Source organism: Tupaia chinensis, unplaced genomic scaffold (genome assembly GCF_000334495.1).
Source record: "Tupaia chinensis unplaced genomic scaffold, TupChi_1.0 Scaffold000430_1, whole genome shotgun sequence".
Lineage (NCBI taxonomy): Eukaryota > Metazoa > Chordata > Mammalia > Scandentia > Tupaiidae > Tupaia > Tupaia belangeri.
The window spans coordinates 2375651-2399399 of NW_006159935.1; the positions used below are offsets into that span (position 1 = coordinate 2375651).

General features: G+C 37.6%; 1 protein-coding gene across 2 annotated transcripts in view; it reads right to left on the reverse strand.

The window, feature by feature from the left end:
• Positions 1–3696: 3696 nt before the first annotated feature.
• ECT2 (epithelial cell transforming 2) overlaps positions 3697–23749 on the reverse strand; it is a 66015-nt gene continuing 45962 nt past the window's right edge. For both annotated transcript variants that reach the window (XM_006155049.3, XM_006155048.3), the window contains 8 exons: positions 20227–20305; positions 19939–20058; positions 16261–16399; positions 13315–13469; positions 9726–9833; positions 8264–8410; positions 4824–4915; positions 3697–4757 (listed from right to left, as the gene is read on the reverse strand). In XM_006155049.3, the coding sequence (XP_006155111.1) occupies positions 4826–4915; positions 8264–8410; positions 9726–9833; positions 13315–13469; positions 16261–16399; positions 19939–20058; positions 20227–20305 (838 nt within the window). In that variant the 3' untranslated portion in view covers positions 3697–4757; positions 4824–4825. The remainder of the gene's footprint in view (positions 4758–4823; positions 4916–8263; positions 8411–9725; positions 9834–13314; positions 13470–16260; positions 16400–19938; positions 20059–20226; positions 20306–23749) is intronic.

Sequence of the window (23749 nt, forward strand, 5' to 3'; positions counted from 1 at the left end):
TTTATGTAAAAAGGCTCTGATATTCTGGTATGAATGCTACAGATATTTTCCGGCTCTTCACTTCCCTTTTGACTTTGCTTTGGGAGGCTTAAAGCTCTTTTTATTAGTTTTTTTTTTTTTTTTAATTTACATAGATGTATCTAAAAAACTTAAGATTTATTCCTTTCCCATACAATTTTAAGTTCTGGGGTAATGAGTATTAACTGAAAGTATATTCATGTTTTGAAAAATATATCAATGTTCTCTATTTTGTACTATTTTTTCACTTAGTCTTAGATAACATCCTTAGAGAAGCTTTCCACAATTACATAAATTATATAAATATTATTAATAATATCCCCAGTTCACCTTTTAAAACTGATGAAATTAACTGCTGAGTATCAGCCACTATTCTAAGTTCGACTCTCACAATAAACTGATGAAAGAGGCACTATTCTTACCTAAATTTTATAGAGAAACGGACGTAAAGATGTTAAGTGATTTATCCAAGGTAACTAGGATGCAAGCCCAGGAAGCCTTATTCTGATCCAACCTATACTAATCTGTTAAAAATTAAAAATGAAAATACATTTTAGAAGACTTTTTTTTTTTCAAAAAAATTGTTTTATCATTATCTATTTTTTAAAATGGCCAGAGAGAGAGAAAGGAAAAGTAAGAAAGTCTCCAGGTCTGGACTCAAACTGTGATCCAAGTGGGAGTCCAATCACCATGCCCCTGCTGGCCCCACTAAGACTTAGGAAAAAAAAAAAAAACCTTATTTAATTTTATTATTTTTCTAATTTACTATAGGGCACGTGTGCTTGCCAGAAAGAAATAGAGGGAAAGCGAGAAAGCAAGTCACCATGCCTTATTAGTCATTTGGATTATCTCACTTGAAAAGGGCCTGTTTTTCTACAGAGCTCTGATTTTGCTTTTTAACTTTTTAGTTCCTTTCGAATTCTAGATGAGTTGTGTCAGTTCCACGTACTGAACATCTACTCTGAATTTCATTCTCTTATTGATGTCTTGTCATGATCAGATGTTCTTAATTTTTTTTTTTTTTTGTAGAGGGTTTTGCTATAGGGGGCATGGGGTCGCCAAGAGACAAGACAGAGAGACAGAAAGGGAGAAATCAACCCCCGGGGGGGGATGGCCACGCCGCAATCCCTTCTCCTCCATTCTCCTCTCAGGGTCTTGGGCATGCACGCACACGCGCCTGGCGTGAGTTTAAGACACCAGGTCTGGGACTCGAACCGCGGTTGACTACATGGGAGTCCAGCAACATAGCTATTATGCTAATTGCTGGTCCCTAGATGTTCTTAATTTTAATACAGATTTATCAGCTCTTCCTTCTACAATTTAACGTTTGCTAAGATGTTTAATCCAGGGCCAGCCTGGTAGCACAGTGGTTAAGGCAGCTTGATCCCGCACAGTCATCCGCAGTTCAGTTCCCAGCCTTGATCCCGCACGGTAGGCCACAGTTCAAGTCCCAGCCTTGATCCCACACGGTCGTCCGCAGTTCAGGTCCCAGCCTTGATCTTGCACTGTCGGCCGCAGTTCGCAGTTCAAGTCCCAGCCTTGATCCCGCATGGTCGTCCGCAGTTCAGGTCCCAGCCTTGATCCCGCATGGCCCACCGCAGTTCAAGTCCAGCCTTAGTGCTGGCTACCCGTGTGTGTGCACCGAGAGTTCTGACAAGGAGGGATAAATGAAAACTAACCCTGGCCTGACCACATCCACCGGGGAGTGCTTTCTCTTTCCTTGGGGGCCACATGTGCCCTCAGATGATTCATAAATAAATAACCGAATTGTGATTTAAAAATAAAATGTTTAATCCATCTTGTCTAGTACCCAACAAATTACGATCCTCTCCTACATAATCGAGTAAAATCTTAAATGTTACCTTTCATTTTAGGTCCATTTTTCTCCTTGAAGTTCATTTTTATATGAAGACATTTCTCTCTCGTAATCATTTGTCTCAGCACTCTTTAATGAATAGGCTATCTTTACCCCGCTATTTTACAACGCCGGTTTTGTCTGTTTGGGGTTTTCGATCACAATCAATTAGTTCATTTGTGTTCAGCACACCAAGACTTGCACTACACCTCACTGTTTCTGTGATGCAAATACTAGAATAAACCCTGTTGCTGATAAAGCAGTCCTTCCTTCTTCAACCCTGTTATCCATTTTTTCCCCCCGAATTTACTATCGAGTGTGTGTGCGCGCACGCATGCGTGTGTGTGTGTGTATGTGGGGGGGAGCGAGCCCATTCTCCAGGGAGGGATGGCCATGCCACAACCCCTTCTCCTCCATCTCCCTTTCGAGGTTTTTGGGGAAACATGTACATGCACCCAGCACTCAAACCGCATAGTCAGCCCCGTGGTATCCAGCCGCCTTCACCATCAACACCGGCGGGCCCTGTACTTTCTTAAAAAGACTGCCTTTTATGCCCTTCACCATTTCTGATGGTCCAGTCCAGTTTTTGTTTTAGAGTCTTTCTGGATTATACATTCAAGACCCACAACTTGCCATGGCTCCAAGGTATCACTCTCTTACACCGGCAACAGGTGAGACAGGGCTCAACTATCCAGCACTTTACGGCAGACACAAGGACCTTAAATCTCTCCAGCTGGCTTCCGGTCAGTCTATATGCACCGCTCTGGCTTTGATTCACACACCCAAGATATTCATACTGTTCTTTTCATCTCGGTTACATTTTAAAATGATCTTTAGTGGTTCTACTTTATAAAGAAGTGTTTGAGATTCTGTTAGACGCACATCCACTCTGAATGTAGCAGCTTAGTCAGTCATGTTGCCGAAAGTCCTCAGAAGGTTTTACTGAGAAGAGTGGCCAAGGTTCATTAAATGACCTTTGGAGCCAATCGATCCTTTAAATTACCACTGGAAGTCATACTAAGAAACTTTTTGATATTGAACCACCCTTGCAGTATCGCATAAATGCTATTTCAGATACTAAAATATTTCAAATACTAAAAGCCTTAAAGCAGTTAAGACTCTTAAAATTAAAAAAAGCCCACATCTATGATTTTCCTCAATAGAGTAGAATGGCTGATTTTGTCTAATATCCACGCGCGATACAGCATTTTAACAAATGAAGAACACATGAGAACTGTCTTCATCTAACTGGGATATGCCAAAAACCTAGAGTAGATAGTCAGTGATAAAAACCAGAAGCATTCCCTCTAAAGTTAAATTACCTACCTGCTAGATTTTATAAGGACACATCTAATATCTTTCCAACGTTATGCCTTATTTCATGTCTCTGGAATCCCACTCTTTCAGGGAGAAATCACAACTGTACACTGAACAAAATGATAAACGGGGACATGAACATAAACACAACACTTGACATAAAATGTAACAGGAGTCACTACCTCCTCTGCATGAAGTAGGCTCTAGGTTAAAAGTTCCTACCCTACAGATAGCCAGTACTTAAAACGCTCAAAATGTTCATAATGGAAGAAATAAACAAATAACTAAGCAAATACACAACAGAGCAAAAGTTGATACAGGCATGCGTACTTGCCTGTAAAACTTTGTCTGAAGGAAACGTTTAAGATATGAGACATAAAATACACTTGGGTTTTAAGTATTTATTTACAAAGTTCTTAGTAGTACAACTGCTTTAAAATACAGCAAAAAACAGTTATTTGCTTTTCGATCTGAAGTGGTTCATCCATGGCACAGAAAAAAATCTGTAGTCAGTTAAACGATTAAAGCAGGTAAATGAAAAGTGTTAAGTGACAATTAAACATTCTCAGTACTCCCCAGACAGGCAGGAAATACAAATGCACTTATTCACAGGAACTTGATTATTCGGTACTACTGACTATAAAAAAAAAAAAAAAAAAGACTTGTGAAAGATAACATGAGGCTTTGAAAAACATTTCAAAATGGCAACTACATTTTCAATTTTACATCAATTGTAAGACCAAAATAAAAAGTTGACCATATGCATACCTATGCATTTTGCAGCAGATCAGTAAAACCAATGGCAACTTTAGAAGTATTTCATAAAGGATATAAACAATCTTTCCCACAATTTTCCCATGGTCTTATCATTCAAAATAAAATTCTGCACAGTATAAAACTAGCCCAAGACCTGCTAGTAGCTATCATCACCATACAAACAATGTCTCTGAAGTAGCTAAAGTATATGCCAGTGTCTTGCTTTTACAAAATATACATTGTTATTTTTATTGATAAGGGCAACATTTTCAAATTCACATGCTAGGTCTTGAAAACAGACTGCAACAGGAGCAGTTCAATACTTCAAACAGCACAAGTGAAATAAGACTCCACTATTTAATCAAGAATCTATGCAGGTTTTTGTCTAGTGAGTACTGCAATATTTCATCTCTGCACAAAATAAGACACACAAATCTCTATTTCCATAAATTCATCCAGGGACACTATACAAACGGGTTCACAGCAGGATCTGGTACCCACCAATGAAATTTACTTACTGAATAAAGGTTGCAAAGCTACTGATATCATGAATAACTTAAATTATTGGTTTTGGAGTGAGGGATTCAGGCAAAGAGATAAATTACATCAAAATCAATAAAATTTTTACATGCATTAACTACAAACGTGTAAGAAAAATCTTACTCTTTCAAGAAGAAAATCAAATGGCATAGTTTAGTGTTACCTATCTTCTTTCCAGCTTTCACCAAGTGCTAATTACAAGTACCATTTAAGTCAGTTTCTTATTTGAGTATGAGGTGTTTATACATTACTACAGCTTAAGATTTTTAATGTTCATATCAAATGAGTTGTAGATCTACTTAGAGTATGACTTCTTCTCTCAAAAAAGATTTTTAATGTTCATATCAAATGAGTTGTAGATCTACTTAGAGTATGACTTCTTCTCTCAAAAAAGGAAGGAAGGCTGACAAGGGAGGGAGATGGAATACCCTGTAAAGAAAAGACAAATTTTTTTTAATTTTAATATTCTCTTTTAAAACTTGTAGCATAGAGTTCGATATCTTATGCATCATTTTTTTTTCACATTTTATAAATTATCATAACAATTCACTAGAAGACACCTTTCTAACTCTTTAAGAACTCAAAATTAGAGAGTGGGATGAGAAGAAAACATAATTGAAACTATTTTAAAATTCTGAAAACAAAAACCAAATGAATAGACTATTAACTAGATATTAAGTCTGTTGGAACAGACATTGGCTTACTGCTAATAGTGATACCTAGCTTTCTATTGTGCAATATTACTGATTCAGTGTTTCAGGTTGAAAAAGAAAAAAACATAAATTAACAAATAAAGCTTTAAGGTAAGAAGACAAACCCAAGTGGTTTCTTCTTTACTCATAAAGCAGAATTAAGAGAAGTGAAATAATTTTGTGGGATATAATTTTCTAAATTTAAATCAGACCCTCTGGGGCCAGCAGGTGGCATAATGGTTAAGGCACCAACATGTGGTTGACTGGGGTTGAGTCCAGGCTAGTGGCTTGAAACTCACACCAGGTATATATGTATGCATGCCTAATATCCTGAGAGAAAGGAATAATGAGGTGTGGCCATCTCCCCCTCTCCCCTGGGGGTGACTTCTCACTTTCTGTCTCTATTTCTAGCAAAAATTTCTCTCTCAAAAGAAAAAGTCAGACCATCTCAAAAACTGTACTACATGTGTAGCTCATATGTGCATGTGTTGGATCATTCTGCTCCATATAAAAACTGAGCAAAAGAGCAGTCCCCTTCAATGAGTGATTATTAAATTGCTAAGCTGTCTAACTTTATTGTTACAGAGCTCAAAGTTGACTATCACAGAATTATTCATTTTAACAAGGAAACATGCACAAAAATACAAATACCCAATAGTGGATGTGAATCAAAATAAAATTTGAGGCTACCTTTTTTAGTGTATATACGTGACTAAACTTAAAGCCAAGCTGGTAGCTCAGGCTTGCCCTCATCGGCAGGCAGTAACAGAACACGCTAAGAGCTGGACGGGTAACGCACTGATGTTTAAGTGATAATGAAACAAGGATTGAACTCAGCAGTGCAAAAGTTGGTATTTCCCTCAAGTGGAACTTCAATGGTCTGTCATATTAAAAGCATAAATTGTATACAAATACCACCAATCTAAGACTGAGAATCAGATTTGGAGTGTAAATCCACTGTTAATGAAAATCATTACAATTCCTCAAAATAATTACTTTCCTAAAAAAAAAAACTTAGATAGGAACTTCTTTTGGGAGGGCTTGAGAAAAAGTTACCTCGCAAAAAATATTTTTAGGTGCCAATATATAAGAAAACTCAATTAACCCTGAATTGTTGTGAATTCAAAATAAATATAAAGTCATGGATTTAAAAGTCCCCACCCACCCGGGAAGTGATTTAGTGGAGAAAGAATACTTCAGGTTTTTTCACGAATACACATTTCAAATAGCTAGTAAGCTCACATTAAACTTCACGAGGCTTGTTTCCATTACTGCTTGGCATTATCTCCTAATTCTTCACAAATGTCAAAGATGACTTGAAAAGAACGTTTTTTGAAATTTGAAAAACCAGTATTTCCTTCTAGTATCTCTGAGAAACTAGCTCGGGAGGCAGAATGGCGCACAGATCGACACCAGGAGTACTGAGCGCGCCCAGCGGCAGAGCCTGCGCGCTGCACACAAGCATGCTTAGAGAGTCCAAGGATATTGCTTGTGGAGAGAGAATGGGTCATCTGTCAGACAGAAACAAGCAATTGAGGAGAGGACATGAACGTCTTCAATAAGTATCATCGGTACTTATGTCTATAGTAAAGTAATACAACCATAAATATCATCTTCTGAAAACGCTCTATAAAATCCATTTACTCCCCTTTGAAGGTCAGGAAGGTGTGCAGGAGTTACTACTGACGCAGAAATGCTTATCTGCATTCTATTTGTCCATTTTAATTTGCATATATTTATATTATTAACGTAGTATAGCTTATCTCCAATTTGTTAAGGTTAACTGTAATCAAAAATCTGTTTATGCATATCCATAGACTCGCCCAGAACTCTGACTGCAAAGCTGAGCGTCTCCCTCCCTGTAAGATCAGTATGTCACAAGCCTCCCGCCCCAGTCCCTCCAGTAGCTCAGACTACTCCAGGCAGTCCCCAGCACCCGGCTTTCTGGCACGGGCTGTGAAGTCAAACCTGGGCCCCCAGGTGACTTGGCCTGCTGAGTCAATTTTACATAGTAAAATAAAAACCTATATAACACTAGAACATTCACATATACATATATACACATTGTGTGTGTGTTTGTGTGTGTATTTACATACATATAATTCTTACAACTCCCTTAGACTCATTTTATAGACAGCAAACTAAGTCAGGGAGTTCTCTATTAACTTGCCAAGTCTTACAAAGCTAGTAATGGCAAAACAAGGAGTTCAACACTTGGGTTCCAGAGTTCATGCTTTTAACCACGACCCAAACTACTTTCAGTATACACCCACTCAGTACATAACTATAAAGACTAAACGTACATACATGTTAAAAAAAAACTACGCATGCACCTGTGCATACATATCAAAATTTTACACACACATTGCAAATACAGTTTAGTCTTTACAATAGAGTAAGTAATATCAACCCCTTGTCTATCACCTACAAAAATGAAAATAAAAAAGAAAAAGAAACTTGCTAAAGGACGTACAACCAAGAAGTGAGTCACTTGATTTTCTTAGCCTAAATAGGTTAGGTCAATAATTCTACAAAGAAAAAAATACATAACTCATACACTTATTGGCAGTCATATATGTTGGAGTGCCCTTAATATTAATCATACGTGTAGTAATCCTAACACTGCTAGAAATTTAGATTGGTCACGGAACATCGAAAGATATGTGGAGCACATATTACCCTTTGAAATTCAGTCTCAGAGATTATACTCTACTCATCACAGAAATAGTAAAAGGAAGGAAACTCAGTCTCTGCTACATCCCCGAAACTAATCTTACATACAGAACCACAACTACTTACATTTGTAAAGTGATAAGCCAGGCTGAGACGAGTTTCTCAGAGACTTTAGAATATATTTTAATATCAATAAAATTTCATGTCAAATAAACTACACATAAAAGTATACCCCTAGTTCATTAATAATTAAGTTTTCTCATTTGCCTTTATCCCAGAAAGTTAGAAATTTAAAGATAAATAGAAAAAAAAGATAAAAGACATTATCTCCATTTTTAAAATGTTAACAAATTCTGTATCAACTCCGTAAATATGAATAAGCCATTTAGCTTGTTAAATCCAAACCACTTACTGCTAACGAAGACGTGCTGGACAGACGACTCACTGCAGGCTTATCACTGCCGGGAGGACTTCGTCCCTCCACCGAGCTATGTGATGACATGAGAGCCCTTCGCAGAGCTCTTTTTGGAGTTTTGGAGAACGAGAATGCTCTTGTAACCTAGAGTTAAAAAGAGTTACAATTAGTGAAGAATAGAGAAATTTAATATAGCTGCTAAGATATTTACGCATGGAGAAGTCAAGTACACATCAGAAGCTTTTCTACAAACAGAAGGTGGCAGAATTAGAATGGTTTTGACACAAAGCACCGAGGAGAACAGTACACTGTGGACTGCTCATCTGCACTCCGAGAGCGCTGCAGTGCAGTGGGGGAAGGTGGGAGGGAGCAAACCCAACCTGGGAGAGAGCTCTGGGCTCTTACTGGACTCTGCCAAGGTCTAGGTTTGAGATCAGTAATTCAAGCACGCGAACCTCCATCTCGTTACTAACAGAGTGAAGGAGCATCTGAGTCATCGTTTAACATGACATATCTGCTCTCTATGTGTATATCATACATGTTACATGATGGGAGATATAAAGCTGACTAAAGCACAAAGCCCCTCTCAATGTGTTAAAAAAAACAGTAAACTATATGGCTGAACACTCACAACACTAAATTCTAGTTCAACTTTTCAAAAGCTCTATTACCAACATATATAAGTAGTTTTCAACAAATGGGATAAAGGAAGTTATATTGATCACAAGAAACCTAATAGACTTCTAGAATTATGAATATATTCACAGGTCCCTTGACTCTCAGCCCTGTGCCCTTTGCTAAAAAATATCCAAGACAATATTTAAGATGAATGCACACATACTAGGTCTAAAACACCAAGGATCTATTCCTGCCTCGGTACAGTGCATAGAGGTGTCACTATAATAAGAATGGAAAGGATAACGTGTTATTGGAATTACTATGGCAAAAAGTCACTAAGTTAAAATTACTATCTCTGTGGGCCATTTCCTAGAACCAGAAGACAGTTTTGTTGTATAAACTGTCACATGGTCATTCCTTAGTAACCATGGAAGATTGTTCTAGGATCCCCCAAGATGGCAAGATCCATGGGTGTTCAAGTCCCTTACCTGAAATGATGGGGCATTTGCATATAACCTGCACACATCTTCCCAACACTGCAATCATCTCTAGATTATTTAACTCTACTACAACATAAGTGCTAGGTAGTCAGTCACTATCCTAGGGAACAATGACAAGAAAAGGTGTGTCCAAGCTCAGGATGTACAGAGCCAGTAACTGTAACCCTAAGGACACAAACTTAGCAACATAACCTTTCTGGTTCTCAGCTGGGTGAATCCGCAGATATAGAACACACAGTGATAGAGGACTGTCCGATATTAGTGTTTATTACAATATTATTTTAAGAGTCTGAAAATGACATTTGAGAAATATGCCAAATAATAATCTCACTAAAACTCACCTTTTTGGAAGTCTTTTTTATTGCCCTAGATGCTCTGCTCAACGTACTGTCCATATCTTTCGTATTTACTTCAAAGGATTCTGGATCGGCAGTGTAAATAAGATTCTCCTGTTGAAAGTTAATATGTCTTTATTATTTTAAAATTAATAAAACTAGTTTTCGGGCCAGCAGGGCACTGGACTCCCACACAGCCTACTGCAGCTAGAGTCCCAGACCTGGTGGCCTGCTTTCTCACTCCCCTCACCCCTGACTCTCTCTCTCTCTCTCTCTCTCTCCAGTGAGCATACACGCCCTATCGCAAATAATAATAATAATAAATTACAATTTAAAAATACAGTTTCTAAAATCAAACCTTTAAGTACATACATATAGAAGTATTTATAAAGTTACTCAAGATTTTGATCTGAGTGACATAATTTCTACTCTGAAATATACTTCTCCTCCATTCTCCTCTCAGGATCTTGGGCATGCACATGCGCCTGGCATGAGTTTAAGCTACCGGGTCTGGGAATCGAACTACGGTCAATTAGATGGGAGTCCAGTGACATAGCCATTACGCTAACTGCTGGTCCCTAAAGAAAGTGAGATGGACTCAATGCCACAATCCTCCAGCCACCATAGGTTTTTGCCATAGGGCAGGCACCACCACGCCCCCTGAAATATATTAATTTAACGAAAGTAGAAAATAATTATTCAGTAAATGTGTAATTCCTTGCAAGGACCATGGATATTAAAACTACTGGAAATAGACCTCAACATAAACGCTAACAAACCGAAAACTAACAAGTTAGAAATTTAGCATACTTAATGTTTAAGTATAAAGTCTGCTACAAAACTAGTATCACAGGACGCTCTCCTCAAGCTATCCCCGAATTAAGATTCAGACTTTCTCCTATTTTTTTCTTTCTCAATTAGCATCTGGAAGGAACTAAAACAGAAGTTCTGAACCTGTGATAAAGATCCCCTAGAGTGACAAGAATATCTTAGGCACGCCCGCACGCATGCCTGGTGTGATTTTCAAGCCACTAGGTCTGGGACTCGAATCGTAGCTGACTATGTGAGAGTCCAGCAACGTAACCGCTACACCATCTGCTGGTCCTCTGATCACTGTAACTTTATTTTGGAAGTCCTGTTTCCTAAAATGTCTACTATCAAGTGTTTCCTCCCTTAGCCTGTGCCTCAGACATGGCCTCAAATTCTTTTAACTGTTTACAGCCGAGACCTTCTGACTTGGCCAAATTAAAGTCGTTTCAATTATAGGCATTTATATTAACTAATAACTAGCTGAGTAGTTACTATTTTAAATATAAATCATACTAACTTCAGTATACGTATTAGCGGTTCACAAGCACAAACTCTTTCATTTATGTTATCGTCCATCTGGTCCTCATGTAGATAGAAATTCTACTAACAAGTTAAAAACCTAGAATGGATATTACTATATGTAAGGGGTCGGTTGTGCTTGGACCCACAGGTAAGATGAGTTTGATTTTGGAAAAAAAAATAGAGTGACCAACCCAACTGCTGAACTATAGGGCATTTAATAATCATGTTTCACTTAAACTAACCAAGTTGTGAAAGAGAGCAACATCGCCTAAACTGATTTGCTAGTAAATTATCCTTTCGTGGAGCAGCAGATGGCATAGCAGCAGATGGCGTAGCAGCTATATCTCTGGACTCCTACACGGGGACCGCAGTTTGAGGCCCGGACCTGGTGGCCTGAAAATCATGCCAGGTGCATGTATGTGTGTGCCCAAGATCCCGGGAAGATGGAGAAGGCACTGCAGTGTGGCAGTGCACAGATCACCCTGGGGGCAATTTCTCACTTTCCCTCTCACTGCGTTTCGTCTCTCTCTGTGGTGGAGTACAAGTGCCCAATGGCAAAAATCTCTAACAAACAAACAAAATGATCTTTTTGCTATTAGAGGTCTGAAATTTTGAACAGGATCAACAAAGCATCAGGTGATATATGAACCTTAGAGGATGACTATGCAATTAAAGGCTTCATGTTGAGAAGAGACCAAAAACACTTATCTACATAATCTGAGATTTTCAGGTCAAGCTTTAGTCTTTAAATTCTGAAATAACAGAATATGGGATATCATATCTAAAGGGAGAAAAACTACCATGAGAGTTTGACCAAGTATAAGGATGTCTAGATTGTAATGGTAGTTTTATACTAATCAGTCATAATTCTTGGCCCTAGTATCACTTTAAAATAACATGGGATTAAGTTTTCTTTCAGCCAGGAAATTTTAATGCTCAAGTTACCCACAAATAGACATGATGAATAAAATAGTATAGAATAAAATAGTTGTATTTATTTTATTCTTTTAATTAAGCAAATTCGAATTACTTAGGGCATCAAGAAATATACAACAGGAAGACAAAAACTGCTGATTCAAAGAATCGGATTTTTTATATTTTTTACATCTTTGTAAATAAACATTTAGACACATAAGAAACTGACACAGGACTTCTTAAAAATTTACTGTGTGGAATTTTAAGTGTGGGAAAGGCTTCACCTGAAGTCACTGAATATCTGAATTACAAACATTTCCTAAGAGCAACATTTCAGCAGATGGGGAGAATTCTGCGGCATAAAACAGTACAACTCAGAACATAGTTAAATGTTTGCTGCCATCTTGTGGCTAATTTTACTTCATAACATTTTTCAATTGTTGTTTATATTTTAGTTCTGGTATCATTAGCCATTTTTACCCAGTAATTCAGTAGACTATATTTTAAGAAAATTGTTCCATTAAATTTTACTTTGCAGTATTAGCATTACAAGTTCAGAATGGACTTACATAAGCCATCCAGTCTACATATATATATATAGACTAAGAGAGAGAGAGTAACTTCTACAATAAGTCACGGTACTGTAAACAAGCCCACTTTAGATATGGATAACACGAAAACTATCAAAAAAGTCCCTCCTTATAAGGAGTCTACATCTGTCTATCATGTGTTTCTTCCATGTATGGAGATGAAGAAATCAAATGATCTCTTAGGGATCTATGTGTCATCCAAGATCTTCTACAGGCCACCTGATTACTGGCAAGTCTTTTAGCTTCACTATCTTGATTTTTTTCATTTATCTATATACTTTAATCTAAATGATATGAAGGTAATTATAAATTCGTAATGGCATTTGATCTTAAGAGGCTGGTGTGAGAAAAACTGACTGGCTTCCCTGATAGAAAAAGCAACATGTTACAATTCATCTATTGTGATAAAACAAACACACACACACAAAATACTCTTTGTTTTACTAATAGCTATGTCTCATAGCACCAGTGAAAGTTACAGGCTTCATTATAGTAAGTCCCAGATGCCTAACTAAATCAGAGCCATAGACGCCACAGGGCTACGAGGGACGATCTGTAAGCCAGAAACTCAAATGTTTCATGTGTCTGAACTTTTAAGTCTTTCCTAATCAATGTATTAAACTCATTTTCCTAAATAAATTCAAAACTAAAGCTCTCCTATACTCATAAACAGTATGTCACTAGAAAAGTGCAGGCTTAGTCTCAATGCATCGCCACTGAGCTTAAATGTCCCTGTAGCACTGGTGTTAAGAACTTACAGCATCTGCCTTGCAAATGGTGTTGGCTACGTGTCGACACAGCATCTTCAGCCAGCTTTCTTTTGGAAGTTCATCTGACGTCATCTGGAAACTCAGCAGCACATTTGTCTGCTCTGTTGGTGGCCGCACAAGTAAGGCAAAGGCATTATGGCAATCTAGGGTTCCAGAAGAATCACAGACATTAGGTGTTACTCCTTGGAAAATGGCGGCATCATGCAGGGTTAGTTCCCTCACAGCATGGAAATTCCATCGGACTAAATGAGATCTTCTCTGCCCTTCCCATCCTATTTTTAATCAAAGAACCTCACTATAGTAAGGTGAAGCATTTGAAAGAAAGAGTAAGAGTATACCAAGGGAGAAACCAATGATAACTTTATGACATGAAGTAGGCCATGTGTTTCATGATGGCTAATATTTTCTACGATGAAATTTAAGTTAAAAAAAAATCAATTATGGAATTTGCAGATGGTGTAATGGTTACACTGCTGGACTCATGTAGTTGACCACGGTTTGAGTCTCAGACCCAGCAGCTTAAAACTCACACCAGGCGTACATGTGTACATGCCCGAAATCCCAAGAGGAGAACGGAGGATTGCAGCATGGCTTTCCCCTGGGGTGTGTGTGTGTGTGTGTGTGTGTGTGTGTGTGTGTGTGTGTGAGATTTCTCTCTTTCTGTCTCTCTGTCGAGCGCACGCACCCTATAGCAAAAACCTCTCTACCAAAAAAAAAAATTATATCACTTCTTAGAATTCTTTAAGTTTTAAATAAAAATAACACGAACATAAGGATTCAATAACTCAACCTAATTAAATTACATTCAAAAAATAAAATGTCCAAATATTAAATTACAAAATATTCTGTGATCAATATGCTAAAACCAAAAACTATTTTCAACAATAAAGTCTTCCATAATTAGAAGTTTAAAAAGGAGGACCAGCAGATGGCATAAAGGCTCCATCACTGGACTTCGATGTAGCTGACTGCAGTTTGAGTCCCTGACCGGGTGGCTTAACCTCAAGCTGGGAGCGTGTGCAATGCGTGCCCAAGATCCCAAGAGGAGAATGGAGAAAAAGGGATTGCAGTGTGGCCATCCCCCACTGGGGGGTGATTTCTCGCTTTCTGTCTCTGTCTCTCTCTGGCAAGCACACGCACTCTATAGCAAAAACACTTCTCCGGAAAAAAAAGTTTAAAAAGGACATGATTTAAATGAAAGTACTAGCCCTTACTACTTCAGAATTTGACAACTGGGTGAGAACAGCAATGTAAGCTGCTGTTCAAGTTCTCTTTAAGAATCAGTTCTTATGAACGCAAACATTTTATCTTGAAGGAAACTAGTGATGGAAAGAGCTTACATATTGGGTTGTCAGAAAAGTAGTAATGCATTTTGCATATAAAAGTACGTCATGACTGTTCGGATGACCCAATATGTAAAACATACGGCATCCCAAGTATGGCCATGTGCACATCACTAGATGCCAGCTAAACCGATGACACTGTTTTACGTAGGTATAAATTTCTGGCAATTTCAAGCCTTTAGAGAAGGCTCACCCAACACTACTGAAGTTGAGGGTAAAAGCTCTCTTTAATACACATCTGACCCCACATCAAGTTGACCAGTTACCCGAGTACATTTTTCCACATCTGTTCCTGACCCATGTCCTAAATATATCCCTAAAAGCGTGTCACTGACAACAGGGAAAGTACTAAGATATCCTGTGCAAGTAACAGACGGGTGACTTCATTTGGATTATGAACAAGTAAGTTTTAATGTGGGAATAAAGTAGGCTTGTTTTACTTTTCAACTGGCACATAGTAACTACATTTACGGACTACACCATGTGATGTTTCAACACACAAATGCAAACCACCATTTATCACCATTTATCATTAGTTTGTGTTGAGAGGATTCAAAATGCTTTCAGCTATTCTGAAATACAAGACTACTGTCTACTACAGTCAGTCTACTGTGTTATAGAACACCAGCATTTACTCCTCGTATCTAACTGTAATTGGTATCTATTAACCAATATCTCTATCCTTTCTCCTCACCTTCCCTGTGTCTTTAGTGTCCACTATTCTACTCTCTACTCTTTGATACCAACTTTTTTCGTTTCCAGTGAAACGTGATTTTTCTCTTTATGTGCCTGACTTATTTTACTTAACATAGTGTCCTCCGAGATTATCCATGCTGCCTTGAATGACAGGATTCCATTCTTTTTAATAGCTGGACACCACTTCATTGATATATGCACACCACATGATCCAGTCATCTGTAGATGGACATTTAGGTTGACTCCATGTCTTGTCCACCGTGAGTTATGTTGTAATAAACAACTACCATGCAGATATCTCTATGACATACTGATTTCCTTTCCTTTGGAAATAGTCATGCTCCAAATAACGATGTTTCAGTCAGTGAAGGAGGACAGACACAACAGTGATATAAGATCATATTACATATTACACAGCTGGGTTCTACCAGGCTATGCCATGCAAGTTTACGTAAGTATGCTTATGATACAAACACAACAACAAAATTGCCTAATGATACATTTCTCAGAACACATCCCATTTTTAAGTGACATGTGACTAAGTGCCTACTAGAAGGATTGCTATTTTAGTTACTGAGGAATCACCATGTAGTATTCCATAACAGCTGTACTAATTTACATTAGACACTATTTTCATGCATAACCACTGAAAAGCTCTTTGCTCCTTAGGAAGGCTAAGGATATCCTATAAGTTGACATAACACCTCCATTTGAAAAAAATAACTTAAGTTTATTCCTAAAGATGGAGTTAGAAAAGAGGTTAAAAGAACAATTACCAGACTGATCAACTATACTGATACACGATTTACGGTTTTTGAAAAGTAAGGTACAAATCAAACCTAAAATGAACATAAACTATTTTTATTTACCCAGTAGTTTATCCAGTGAACATTACCTTCTGTCTCTCTTATGTCCAGTACTTTCTTAATCTGAGAAAGGGGCATTAGATGAATATGCTTAAGAGAAGCTGGGGGTCGGGTCTGACCATGAGGACTTCTAAAAGTGCCAATAACCTTGTGCCGTTTTCTTGCTATCTGATTACAAAAAAATTTTAAAAATCATGATCAGTAATAAAGACAATTAAAAAGCAAACACTTCAAATAGCACTAGTCACACAAATATCTACGTGAAACTTATTCGATTATTAGTCACTCCAGAGTTATTATGTGATAAGAAACAGTTATTACGTGACAAAATAATACTTATCATTTGTGTAGCAGATACTCACGTCTATATAACTAGAGCTCAGAAGTCAGGGTAACAGCCCATGAGGCAGAGTGTATGCAAAAAGACCTAGTCTGTGAAGGACCAGAGATGCTGCGAGCAGCAGGGTCAGGAATGTGCTTTAAGAGGCCCTGACTTCAAGAGAAAGGGATCAGTTGTTAAGGGTGCTCTGTTGGGGTACAAAAGATAACGGTTTCAGAATTTATAATAATTTACATCTTGAGCAAGGCACTGACAAAGAGTTCCCACTCATATATTTATATACTAACGAGAAAGGGAAATATTAAAGAAGTAATTGAATAAAACGTTAAACAAATGATACAAATCATAAACTCAAGGTGCTGTGTTAGGATATAACCTTACCTAAACTGGGAATTCATGCAAAAGGAAGAGATAGGTAACACTGAAGACAGGAACAAAATCAAAAAAGCCTTCGTGATTCATAATATACTAAGGTTCTGGGATTTTTATGAAGTCCATATTTTTTTCACGTCCATGAAAACCTAATGTTTTGGCTTATTTATTTAAATGCCAGAAAGGACGTGTGCTCACCAGAAACAGAGAGACAAAGATAGCAGCGGCAGTAGGGGGATGAACCCTAATGGGGAGTGGTCAGACCGCAATTTGTCCATCCTGCAGGATCTGGGGCAAGCATTCACCGGCCATAATCTCCCAGTTGCTAGAGCCAGGATTTAAAACTACAGTCGACCATGTGGGATCTGGTTCCCTTAACCACTAGCCCATAGGGCTGGCCCTATTTTGCCTTTTTTAAAGAATTTGTGTTTTGCAGTAATAATTATCAAATGAAAGTTATTAATATAAAATGATTTCAGATTAAGATACTTAAGAATTTGAGATTGGTCATCATCCTGAATATGACAAAGTATGGCTAAAAACTGCACTGCTTTGAGCTGGCTAATGAAAGACCAAAAGTTACTCAGTCTCTCATGTTCACGTTGAAGCAGAAATGTGAAACACGTCCATGTTATACATCAAGTACATGTATCAAATATTAAAGTTAATTTACAATATTATAGTGAAAAGTAATAATCTAAAAGTATTTTCACTGTAATGCCTGAATACTCAGATTAATTTAAGATTTATTTCTAAAAGGAAAAGCAATGGCAAGTGTTAACTCTGAAGACATAAATGGTAGTACATCAAGGTTAAGGAAAAAACCCTCAAAACAGATAAAATATTAAAAAGGAAAATATATGCCTAAATTGAGAACAGGTGAAGTTTGGGATTAACTGTCAGTAAAACATCATCTGTCATATTAGAGAAGACAATATATTTACTCATTTTGAATGCTTCCAGCTTCTAGCACAGTAAGAACGATGCTTGCTACAGGTTTCTGTCAGGTTAAAGAAGCACCCTGCATTTCATTCCAATTTGCTAAGAATTCTGTTAGCTTTTCTTAAACACAAGCTGAAGAATCAGACTTTATTTCGAATTATAATTTTTGAAGTCCAAATTTAATGTTAGAAGCAGTTTCCATTTAAGTGGTTCTGAGACAGGGAAATGAAAATAGGAAAAAAAACAAAAACAAAAACAAAAAAACCAACAACCACTGGCTGCAAAAGGAAAAGGAGATGGGAGACCAGGGCCTTGGGAGGTCTAGGGAGTAACCAATGGCAGGGACTCCAGTGAGAGAGGTCAATGAGCCGATCACAGAAGACTGCAAGGAGTCTGGAGGGGTACTCTGACATGAATACGACAAGGTCAGATCGTACTGGCGGGCCAGTCACTGGCATGGTGGTTAAGGCGGCTGGACCCCACACAACCAACTCATGGTTTGAGTCCCAGACCCGGCGGCTTAAAAAAGCATGCTGGGACTAGACACATGTATGTGTGTGCCCAAAATCCCAAGAGGAGAATGGAGAAGGGACTGCAGTATGCCCTTCCTCCTGGCAAGGGGGTTTGAGGCTTTCTCTCATTCTCTCTCTTTCTCTACCCCTGTACCCCAGAAAGTGCTTGTGCACATGTACAACTTGAAAAAAAAAAGATTGGCAAGAAATACAACTTAACCTATCATTTTCATAGCGCAAGCTTGCCTACTGAATTCAACAACAAAACACCCAACCAACCTAAAAAAGAGTTAAAAGAAACAAACAAATAGGAATACAGAGAAACTATGCATCGTAAAACCTCATGTTAATGCAAATTCAGATAAAATATAATTGAATACGGACTCTTTGCCTAGCTCTGTTCTCAAAAGTGGAGCAAGCTAAAGCTCTTTGTAAAAAGTAGGGAGACAGGTGGTTCGGATTGATCTGCCTCGTGATTTGTATGACTTTTTCGCCCTTGAGATACAGGCAAATGTGTATGACATTTTTTACTGTCTTTACTTTCATGCATTTGTAACATTAATGACCAAATGAAAATATCTTTCATTATATTCAACGAAACTCTATCTACATTTAACACGTGGATTTTGGTGAGTTTTCACTGTATCAGTAACTGCTCTGCCTATGGCTTGTCTTTCAAGATTCTTTTATATTTTACACTTTAGATAGTAATGAATGTTCATGATATAAGAGGGCCGCACTTCAAGAGAAGTGAAGTAGAAAAGGATAAAAGAAAGAGGTATAGACTTTAAAGAAAATGGAAACCTATAAGTCACTTTGAAGGCAACAGAAAGCTACCAACGAACAGAAATGTCAAATGAGTCTTCTTGTTAATGTCTGTTTTATCAAAATGAACATTTTTTTTCCTTCTAAGATGAAGGAAAATGCACTCTATTTTTATCCCTCAGTAGTTTGTTTAGTTGTCTAAAAATACATACTAAAAGCATTAAAGATAAGAGTTGAAAAAGCACACAAGCAGTTCATTCGCCCATAGGAAAAGAGGGGAAGGACAAACTTGAGCTGCACAATTACCTACTGACCACTCACATTCACACTCAAACCTGCTCATCAAGGAAGAGTCACGGCGTCATAGGAACTCATGATATTAAAATATCATATCTCCCTCTTAGATAAAATATTAACTTCATATATGCTAGAAAAACCTACCTAAACTTCAAAAAGAACAACTTACAGTTATCTTGTAAAACTCGAATAAACATACAAACAAGGTCCCAAAATTCTCGACCGAAATATTTATTCGTACGAAAATAAGTTAAATTTTCATCTTGACTTAGATTTTAAATTTATCATACTTCTTAAAATTAGATCTTCTCTTAAAAACATGCCATTGTTAGTACTATATCAACATCCAGTTTCAATTTAACAAAGCGATTACGTTAGGTTACTTCAAACTACTACATTATACTTCAATCAAAGTTTTAGTTTTAAATATTCAAGAAAATCCCCAAATCAAAGATATTATTAGATTAACACATCTTTACCTCCAGGCAGTCATTGAAGAGGAAGAGAGTTACTTGTTCTCCTCTGTCACAGGGGTGCTCACCTAGAGAAATTGTTTCAACTCGTTGTACTAAACTTCGGTGTGAAGATAAAAGATTAGCCTGTACAGATGGAAAATATGAATAAAAAGCACCTGTTATCCAAGTAATGTTTAAGAAATTGCAATTTAAAAGAAAGTGTTAGGAAGATTCCATCTACATTAAAACTACAGAAGCCTCATTAACAAGAAAGAGAAAGAATATTGACAATCATCCAAAAAGAATACTTACTGGGCATCCATCTACTTCGTAAACAACATCAAAAATTTGCTTCTGAGCTTCTGTTTTTCTCTTATCCTCATTAATATGCCTGGAAAATTAATAAGATCATTTTTAAAGCTTCTTTTAAAATAGAACATGAAAACTGCACAGAAATACATCTCCTGATACAAAAACTCATCTCATGTGAATCCAGCTTAATTCTGATAAGTCAGTGAAAATGTTCCTTAAACGTATCCCACTACATTAAACACATTCTGGAACACGAAATAGTCTATTTCCCCCTTTGGCAGCAGAAACATGAAACAGCTCGAAATACGGGAAAGCTCAAAGTGCACGTAGGACTTCACTGGCCTCTTGTCTTATAAACATCTCCCCTTGTTTAACTACCTGAGCTCAGAGAGCCCGTGCGGCTCCCCCAGCCCGGGCAGCCTTACACTTCAGCAGAAGTCTCTCTTCAAAGCATTTAAAACACTTTGTAGTAATTTTACGTTTTCTGCCTATGTAAGTTCCTGCTTTCCCTCATGTCCCTGGAGTACTTTTTTGGATCTAACTGAACATATGTTTCCCAAACTGCAATTTCTAAGACTTCAAATAAAGTTTTATGTTTTTTATGAAAAAAGATAAAATTCTTCACAATCCTTTAGAAAAGTATGTTTTGCTATTATACTCTTTACTGTGCACTTTCTAAAATGCATTAAACCTGTACAAACTTCAGGTTAACAAACAAAATTTTAAGTTCTAAATATAAGGCCAGCTAAGGTTTACACGTGTCTTTCTCAAGTCATGTACTAATCATTCCCATGAAACAAAAACCCAGGACTCTGCATAAGACGGAGTAAGAGGGAACAGACTTCTGTCTGAAACAACTAAAAAACCAGTGAAAAGGATAAAGAAATGAGAGTCCAAGACCCTGAACGCAATTTCTGTGAGAGAAGAAAGAGACAAGGGGCCTAGCACAACAGAGCGGTCATCTCGCTGGACTCCCACGTGTGTGATTTGAGTCCTGAACGTGGCGGCACCAAATCATGGGTGAGTGTGCCCATGATCCCGGAGAATGGAGGAGGAGGGACAGCAGTGTGGCCACCCCTGGGAGGAATGTCTTGGTTTCCCTCTCACCGTCTCTGTCTCTCTCTCTCTCTCTCTGGCAAGTTCACGTCCCCTAAGGCAAAAACCTCTTAAAAACAAAAGAAGGCCCTACCACTGCCTGTAGCTGACAGAGGTTTCCTGAGCTACACGCAGAGAACACCCTGGATCTGGGAAGGCTTCCCTGTGTGCAGCTGCGCTCTGACTGGCCCAGCTGTGAGGAACTACCAGAGGTTAAGGGAAGAGACACAAAAGGTTAAGGGGTAACAGTGCCCAGAGTTGATGCGACGTGAAACAAAGACATCACCGGAGTGGAGAATCTGGACTATGTGACAGCAAGGTACAGAACTGGGAAAGGACTTGCCTCAATGATGGGGAATGAACTCCAGGCTAAATGTAAATCTACTGACTAAGGAAGTTTTAGAACAAGACATGGGAAGATCAAACTGTGTACAAGTAACTTAACCATATTCCAGAAAAAAGCTCCAAAGTATTTACAGAAACACAAAAATACCTAGCACTCTGCAAAGTAAAATTAACAATATCTGGAATCCAATAAAACAATACTAGGCATGCAAAGAAGCAGGAAAATGCAGCTTATACAAAGAAAAAACTTAAAACTGACACAGAAGACATAATTAATGAACAATTTTAAATTATACTCATTTCACAGGTTCAAATGATTACAGAAAAATTCAACACTCTAAGCAGAGACATGGAAGATACCTAGCTATATATTTATTTTTAATCGTTTGCCTTATTCTATTTATTATTGTTGTTATTATTTTAAATTTGCTATAGGGCACACGTGCTCACTGGAGAGATAACAGAGATGACAGAGAAAAAGTGAGAAAGCAAGCTGCCAGATCCGGGACTCAAACCGTGGTCAGCTGTGTGGTGAGTCTAGTGCCTTTGCCATCACACCACCAGCTGGTCCCTACGTGAAAGATACTTTTAAAAGACCCAAATAAGTTTTCTATAGATGGAAGCTGCAATGTCTTAGATGAGAAATACACTAGATTACACTAGATGAGAACAGCAGATTAGACACTGCAGGAATTAGTGAAACTAGAGAGAGCAATAGAAACTATCCACAATTAGAGATCAGCAAATGGCGTAATGGTTGCGTCACTGGACTCCCACGTAGTCGACCACAGTTGGAGCCCTAGACCCAGGGACTTAAAACTCACTCCAGGCATGTGAGCGTCTGTGTAAATAGAACAACTAAACCTAATAGAAGCAGAGCAAAGAAAATACGAGATACGAAGGAAGTTAACAAAAAAGAAAAGAACAAAAGCACTAGAGGAAAAAGAATCAACAAAACTGACAAACCTGCAACTAGATGACCAAGAAAAAAAACAGAAGACACAAGTTACTCAAGCCAGGAATAAAGCATGGCCCCACCTTACAGTATCAGAAAAGATGATAGAACACTGAATAAGTATGTGACAAAAAACTAGGTTACTTATGTAAAGGACAAATTCCTAGATAGTTACAAACTTTAGAAACCAAGTCATAAAGATGTAGAAAATATGAATAGATCTGTAACAACAGACTGTTAGTAATTTTAAAATTTTTTACAATAAAAACTCCAGGCTCAAATGACTTTGCTAATAAATTTCGCCAGACTGAAGAATTAAAATCAAATTCTTCCAAAAAATAGGAGGCAGTACTTCCCAATGTATTCTATGAACCAGGATTAGCTGTTACTAAAGCCAGACAACTATCATCGAAAGACCTATAGTCCAACACCATTTATGAATATAGATACAAATATCCTCAGCAAAATACTAAATAAGTCTTCAACATATATAAAAGGATTATATACCATAACCAAGTGGGATTTACCCTAAGAGTGTAGGGTTAAGTTAATATGCAAGAGTGAAATTAGGAGCAAGACAGGAAAATGTCCACTCTTAGGATTTCTATTTTACTGTAGCTTCTAGCCAAGGCAATCAGAATAAGAAAATGAAATAAAAATCATCTAAGTTGAAAAGAAAGAAGTAAAATGATCTGTATTTATAGATGACAAGATCCTAATGACAGACATTCCTAAGGAATTCACAATATTAGAATTAACAAGCTCAGCAAGGTGCAGGCCATAAGAGCAACGTATAAAATTAAATTGTATTTCTATGCACGAGCAGTGAACAATCCAAAAATGAACTATAATAGCAGAAAGAATAGTTAAGTTTAAGTTTATCAAAACAAAGGCAAAATGTATACACTGAAAATGACAAAACATGATTAAAAGTGACTAAAAAAAATGAAAACAAATGCTTACATATCAGAAGATTCATATTGGTAAAATAATGCTACTTTCCAAACTGATCTACATACTCAGTATTACCTGTGATTAGGAAAATGCCAATCAAAACTACAATGAGATACTACAAGGTCACAAATTAAAATGCCTGACCACAGAGTGTAGGGCAGGACATGGAGATGA